Source organism: Hemicordylus capensis, chromosome 14 (assembly GCF_027244095.1).
Source record: "Hemicordylus capensis ecotype Gifberg chromosome 14, rHemCap1.1.pri, whole genome shotgun sequence".
Lineage (NCBI taxonomy): Eukaryota > Metazoa > Chordata > Lepidosauria > Squamata > Cordylidae > Hemicordylus > Hemicordylus capensis.
Window position 1 is genome coordinate 5556880 of NC_069670.1, and position 7175 is coordinate 5564054.

The 7175-nt window shown below is 53.5% G+C and overlaps 1 protein-coding gene across 1 annotated transcript; it reads left to right on the forward strand.

The window, feature by feature from the left end:
* The first annotated feature begins 996 nt into the window (after positions 1–996).
* LOC128337512 (cleavage and polyadenylation specificity factor subunit 6-like) lies at positions 997–3028 on the forward strand. The gene is made up of 4 exons (XM_053278585.1): positions 997–1181; positions 1357–1482; positions 1761–2177; positions 2769–3028. The coding sequence occupies exons 2-4, from the start codon at positions 1389–1391 to the stop codon at positions 2963–2965; spliced, it is 708 nt and encodes a 235-aa protein (XP_053134560.1). The 5' UTR covers positions 997–1181; positions 1357–1388; the 3' UTR covers positions 2966–3028.
* Positions 3029–7175: the final 4147 nt, after the last annotated feature.

Sequence of the window (7175 nt, forward strand, 5' to 3'; positions counted from 1 at the left end):
AAAACTGGCTTCTTGTCTCATTTTGCAAAAACAAACAGACACGCCCCAAATGAAACCTGTTTTGGAAAGCTCTTCTGGAGAGGGATGGGTCAGTCCTCAGGGCCAAACAGTACCCCTGATGCTGTCCGTTCCTAACCCCAGGAAATTCCCAACTCTGGAGGCATCCAAAACGGGCAGGGCCACCTAGAAGGACTGCTGGTCGGATGCATCCGAGCCAGGAGGAGAGGGGGAGATGTGCACCCCCTGGCCTGACTGGGAAACCCCCCAGGTCTTGGGATTGGTGACCGAGAATACGCCTCTGCTCTCCCCTGCAGGCTCCCTGAGGATCAAGAGGAGGAACAGACTGGTGAGTGGGGGACCAGCGTGGGTAGGGCTCCTTCTCAGGGTTTCGCCAGATCTCCAGAGCAGCTCTCCTTGAGGATCTCTTGCTCTGGGCAAAGGAGCCCGATGGGAAGAAGAAGGTCGTCTGATGGATGAGTGGCAGGAGGTGGACAGGCCACCGGCCTCCTAGGCACCTGATGGAGCCCACAGCCGTATCTGGGGGGCCTCTGCCAGCCACCTAGGGAGGGAGGAGGGCCATGGCCTTCAGGTCCTAGCCACACTTCCTTGTCCTAGGAAGAGACCTTTGCTTTGGAGTGGATGCCAGTCAGAGCTTGGCCTAGGGAGGCAAAGCCTAAGGCTCCGTATGGCAGCTGCGTTATGTGGGCATCGTGGCAGAGAGAGCCTCGATCCAGCCTCCCCCATTTATTTCTGACACTGGCCCACCCAAAGAACATCCTCGCTTGGCAAGTGGAAAGCGGAGGCTGTGGCCATCAGGGCCCCGAGGCTTCCTCCGTCTCCTGATCTCTGCTTCCTTCCCTCTCTTGCAGGAGTTCCTGAGAACCCCAGCCCTGTCCCCCCTCCTCCTCCCCCCACCCACCGACCCCAATCCCTACCTCCCCACCCCACCTCCCCCCTATGCTCCCACCACCCCATCCCAGTCTCCCCCTCCCTCCCTCTTCTTCTAACGGAGGAAAGATCACCCCTATTCCGATCCCATCCCATCCCTGACCTCTCCACCGACCTCTCCACTGTACTAGTCCTGCCCCAGAAGACCCCCTCCACGGCATCCTCTTTTAGCACACAGGCTACCGTGGCAATAGACCTCTTGAGTGACCTCCTGGTCCAGTACACGGAGAAGCGTAAGTACAGCCCCCCTCAGCCCCTCCCCACACACCCGGACCCCCGCAAGAGGCATCCGGGGGAGATTTCGAGGCCAGCCCTCGGAACGGACCCAACCCTCGTCTTGCCCTCTCCGCGGCCCCCAGTCTGGCGAGGCCACGCCAGAGGGGGTCCCGTTTGCTCTCTCCCTCCCAGAAAAGAGGATCAAGCGTCTCTCCGAGATTTTCATGGCCTCTTTGGGAACCCTGCACTGGCAGGTTGTCTACACCAAGAGGAGGATCGAAGCGGCTGAAGAGCGTCTGTGGAGGGAAAGAGCTGCAGGTAGCTCCACCATGGCTGCCGGGCCCCCGGATGGCTCTCTTGCTCCCTCTTCCCTCCCTCCGAGGAGTCCAATCTTTGTTCCCTGCCCAGTCTTGGGGAAGGGAGGCCTGCGGGGACATTGCTGCTGCTTCCTGAGGCTGTGCCTGCATCTTCTTCCTTCCGGGTGGCCACACTCCGCTGGGGGCAGCTAAGCACCTTCTAATGCGGGGCAGAGAGGGCAGGGGCTGGGGGTGCCCTGAGATGTCCTCCAACCTCCTCTTTGCTCTCTTCTCTTGCAGGTCATCTCCGCCAAGGCTATGATGGTGATGCAAATTCTCCTCCACCTGCTGGTTCTCCTCCTGCCTCTGGTTCTCCTCCTGCCTCTGGTTCTCCTCCTGCCTCTGGTTCTCCTCCGGCGGCTGGTTCTCCTCCACCTGATGGTTCTCCTCCTGCCTCTGGTTCTCCTCCGGCGGCTGGTTCTCCTCCACTTGATGGTTCTCCTCCTGCTGCTGATGCCTGCTCCTCTTCATCGTCCCAGCCCCTGCCTGGGCCCATCTCCCTGCCCTCCCTCTCCCCCACCAGCTCCCCCACTCCCCTCCACCTGCATCCCCTCCTCACCCCTCCTCCTTCCCCTCCTCTTCTGGATCCAGATCTCCACAACCTTCATGAAGTCCTGGAGGCAATGACGGAGATCCAGATTCATGAGCTGCAGGAGAGTAAGTCTCCGAAGTGCCCCACCCGACGCCCCCTTCCTCTTCCATCCTTGGGGTGGAACTTAAGAGTCCAAAAATGGCGACAGGAAGCGGGGAGAAATGTGTGCAGCAGATAAGTGGGGGAGAGCAGGCATCAGGTCCGTTCCCCAGCCTTAGGACCAGAGGGACTTGGGTTCGAATCCCCGTGCAGCCACCAAACTTGCTGGCTGCTGGCTCTTCATCGCACAGCCTAAGCTGCCTCTCAGGGTTCTGGTGAGGATAAAAAGCTGAACTCCTTGGTGGGAGAGCAGGCTCTGATCACCAGGAAGTAGACAAACCTTTCGCTCTTTGAGCTGAGCCCTGAGGAAAAGAGGAAACCCAGGAGGGTGCCAGGCGGCTGTGCTGAGAACAGCCCTCCTGATGGTTGGAGGTGGAGTTCCAGTGCATCGGCCTTTTGCACCAACCACCCTCCTGGCCACTAGGAGGGACCTTGGAAGCAGAGACAGCAAGTGAGGGTCCCGGCAGAGTCTGGGAGGGGCCCGGAGGTCAGCGCAGGGCCTGGCCTGGGGGCAGAGAGGCCCCTCCCTTCTCAGGGTCTCTTTCCTCTCCTTTCAGGCGAGAAAGACCTTGCCAGCATCAAGGAGGCACAGAGTACAGTCAAGGGGCTGAGGCGGCAGCTGACGAAGCTAAGGAGCCGGCTCTGCAGCGTGGAGGAGAAAGTGGACATTCGGGTCAGGAAAAGCCAGCTGGACCGTGGTGGAGGAGGAGGAGAAGGCGGAGCGGGGGGAGATGGGCTTGATCGGGACAGTTAGGAGCCACAATGTACTTATTTCTTTGTTTAGCCTGTATTTTTAGCATAGATCTTTTTGATTGGCATTTGATTGGGGAGGGGGAGGGGGAGGGGGAGGGGGAGGGGGAGGGGGAGGGGAGGGGAGGGGAAATGATGATACGTGGGAGATAATACGATTGAAATTAGACACGGCAGAAATTGATTGTAAAAAATAAAGGGTTTGTGTTTGTTTTTAAAGAAGAGAAAGATATACTGCTCGGAGTATTCTTTGGGCACAGTGGGATGGAAAGGTCTTTGGGTCCAGCCCAGCTGCAGAAACGTCTCTCCTGGGAGATGCCTTCGGGGCCAAGGGAGGCTCTGAGAGGCGCTACTCACCGGAGCTCTTTCCCGGCTCAAGGTAGACTGCTCCTTGGTAGGAGGCTCCTCGGCTGCTGGTCCGCCCCCATTGTTTCTCAAGGAGATCTGAGAAGTTTGAGAAAGCCAAGCCTTTCCCCGATAGGCAGATTTCACGGCCTGACTGAGAGGAGGCCATGAAAGCCTTTCTCTCCACAAGACGATGTCTCATTCAGTCTGTCGTTCATTCCTCAAAGCAACTGACAAGCGCGCCTTTTCTCCCCAGATACGGTTAGGCAGCCTCAACCAGCTTTGCCTTGTTATTGGAGTGGCTTGCAACAGCACAACAATAAAAGCTTCCAGTCAAAACACAGAACACAAAACAAACAAATCACAATACAAAATAGAAAACACAGTACCAAACAAAACATTTTAGAACATTTTTTTTAAAAAAAATAATCAATTTCACAAAGCCTGTTTGTGGGCCGAAGGCAAAGATGGTGGCGGACACACAGTGCAAACAAACGTCTGCCTCGTATGATTGCATCCGTGCCATCTGTATAAACTGCATCACACCAGAGCAAGTCCATTGTTTCCAGTGGGCTTACACTTCTGCCTCCCCTTTGGGATGCATTTTGCCTTTGTGCACCTGTACGACTTAAATGATACTACTGGGCTGGCGTTCTGTTTTGCTGCACCTCGAAGAATATAAAGGAGAGCTGGAGAAGCCACTCTGGGCCCTGTTCATCTGGTTATTCTCCCTCCTCTCTAGAAAGGCAAGGAGATGAGCTTTCCATCAAGTCCTCTTCCGCAGGGAAATTTAGTCATTTGAAAACGAGAGTGTACCCTCCTCCCATGAAGGCTTTATTACACCCCATGAACAGGAAGTGGTGGGTGGGGAATTCTATATATTCACCCTCTATATCCGGCTAGTATTTTTTTTAAAAAAAATTATGTCAGTCACAAGAAGCACAGTTAACAGATCTAATCAAACAAGCAGCCACTAGAGATGTGTGAATCGACTCGCTTCGGGTCAGGATCAACATCGAGCCGGCCCGGTCTGGGCAATCTGAGTTCAAACCAACCTGTCCCGCCAAAGGGGTGTGTCGGTCAAAACAGACTTACCCCTGGTTCAAAGAAATGGCTCACAGGCCAGATCGGGGGTATAGTTGTGTCACCAATTTCCCACACTGTGTTATCACTCTACACACACACACACACACACGCAGCAGGTGACAACTGTCAAGGAAGAATTGCAGTTCAGTCCCCAAACAGCAGAGCAAAACCAGTAAGAGCACTTCTGCCCGCAGATTCAGAGGTTTGCCTGTATATGGCATAAATGGAACCTGTGTGCACTTTCAGGTTTAGTCAAGAACTTTGCACACAGATGAGTCGGACAGGGGCGTAGCCAGGTTGGAGTGGGCCCAGAGACCAGATTTTAAAATGGGGCCCCCTCTCAAAGTCCAGGGCATCCGCACACCCCAGGCCCCCAAGGATTTAAGTCTGATATTCCAAAATAAGGATGCAGCCTGGAAATACATTTCACTGAATACACACACACACACACACACACACACACACACACACACACACACTTCACAATATATAGTGATATACATTGAGAACTATATATTTGTGCTACTTTTAATGCCCAGAACACTCTAGAAACACTAATTGTTAAAATGGGACCCTCGCTGCAGATTAGCAAAGGAGACTGTCAACCATGCAGGGTGAGCCTATATATGTTTTCTCAGAATTTTGAACCAATTCAGTCAAGTTTCATTGCTGGAGGTTCTTCACAGGAGGCTTTTAAAGCCCTTTAACACACCTCTCCTCGGGAATGGAGGTGCTGCATTCACATGTTGGCCAGATTGACCCTGAAGTCCCTGCGGGTTCTTGGGGAGCAGTTCACACACAAGAAAAATTAAATAAAATAAAACGCACAACACATGCTTCCCAGTTCTCACTCAGACCTTCTGGGTTGCAAACCAACTTGAACAAAAGTGCATTTACAAAAGAATGAATAAATAAATAAAATTAATATAATATTGTTCCAGAAGTTTTTATAGTTTTCTGCCATGAAACAAGCCCCTTATAGGACTTTTTGGATAGTTTTTTAAGCCAGCAAATTTTCCAAGCTGTTTTAAATTAAATATTCAGAGACTCCCCCCCCCACAAAGCCCTATGGCAAGCAGATCCCTATATATCCGGGGGAGAGGGGTGACCCCCAAAAGGAGTTCACGTTCTACCTGGCAGATGCTGGGCTGGGCAGAGGGTCTGCTGCAGAGAGCTGTGGGGGCCACTCTGCCTCCCTGCCTCCTGCCTGCCTTCCTTGCTTGGGGCCTCCCTGCAAGCCGACTCCAGTTCAGGCTCCACTGAGGCCTACACGGAGGCCTCCCTGGAAGCCCCGCCCACCCGCCAATCAGCCGAGAGGCCGGGAGAAAAGGAGCTCTTTGCAGCTTTCCCTGCTGCTTCGATTGCCGGCCAGGAGGACAAGCAGGAGAGAGGAGGGCAAAGAGGGCAAGAGGCTGAGGGGACATGGGGCTGGGCAGGGGGCAATGGGGAGTCATGTGAGGTGTCTCTGGGGGGGCCCCCAAGGCAGTGGGGCCCCCAGGAAACCGCCTCCCCTTGCCTAATGGTAGTTATGCCCCTGGAGTCGGAAGCCAAGAGTTCACCTGCTCAGCTCCGGTGATGGGACAGGCATGGCCTTTCCACCAGCTTCTTCCACCTCACGTTGGGCTGGCCAAACTGACAACGAATCGAAGGTTCAAACTGGCGTTTGGCAATGTCAACCACAGGGCGCCTTTGCTGCGGATTTCCATCCTCTGCCCCGCTTAATTGCAGTTTCGCGTGATGTGCGAATGCGGCCATTGTCAATTAGGCTGGGTCCAACTCCGTTGGCTTTGCGTGTCAGCTGTAGACGCCAGCGCCTCAGCAGCCATGCAGTGTGAAATGGGCCACTGTAGACGTTCTCCGAAGTGAAACATTTGCTGTGGACAGTGTCCGTGTGCAGTGTCTGAGAGTCCCAGGAAATCTGAGCAGATGGTACATGCTGAGGAAAGTTCCTGCTGTACGTCCTCTTTGTTGGGAATTCCATTGGTCATACCAATTGGTCCCCCTAGCTCCGTATTGTCTACCCAGACTGGCAGCGGCTTCTCCAAGGTTCTAGGTAGCTCGGTCTGGAGCTGCCAGGGAGGGAAGTGGGAATCTTCTGCATACAAGCATGCAGGTGCAATCGTCCCAGAGTGTCAATCAGCAGCGTGCTCAGCCACTCACGTGGGGGAGAGGGAGGAGACCTAAGTGTGACGGTGGGCGCAACGTCTTGTGCCCAGATCTGGAGCCTACATTTGAAGGAAGACATTGATAAACCGGAATGGGGTCAGAGGAGGGCAGCCAAGGCGGTGGTGAAAGACTAAAACATTGAGGGCTTCTTAGTTTAGAGAGTGAGGTGGTTGGGGGGAGTGTCTGGCAGCAAAAGCACGACACACCACAGGAAGCCCTTCTCCGCTCAGCACATAATGTTGGGACTTTGCTGCCACAGCTGCAGCAGCAGACCATGAGGTCATTCACACAATCAAAAGCTGTGATCTGCCCGGGTTTGGGAGACTTCTGGTTGGTTGGTTTTTTTAGTGTTGTGTAAGTGTTGTATACCTACAAATACTGTTTATATATAGGATTTTGAGAGTTAATACATGTTAATTGACAATCCAAGTAGTTGGTCCCAATAATACTATCAATATAAAGTTATGAAACTTGAAAGCAATCGCCTTATTTTTCTATTTCTTTGGTTCCCCCCATCTATTTCTACAACTGTTTCCCATATTCCGAACTGCACAGAAACCTAGTTCCCACTTTTCATTCCCCCCCCACACTATACAAAATGTCTCCAGCTGCACTTT

Coding starts and splice junctions, on each gene's coding strand:
- LOC128337512 (XM_053278585.1), top strand. CDS start 1,389: ATGGCCTCTTTGGGAACCCTGCACTGGCAGGTTGTCTACACCAAGAGG. Junction 1,483..1,760: donor GTGGAGGGAAAGAGCTGCAG/GTAGCTCCACCA, acceptor CTTCTCTTGCAG/GTCATCTCCGCCAAGGCTAT. Junction 2,178..2,768: donor GATTCATGAGCTGCAGGAGA/GTAAGTCTCCGA, acceptor CTCTCCTTTCAG/GCGAGAAAGACCTTGCCAGC.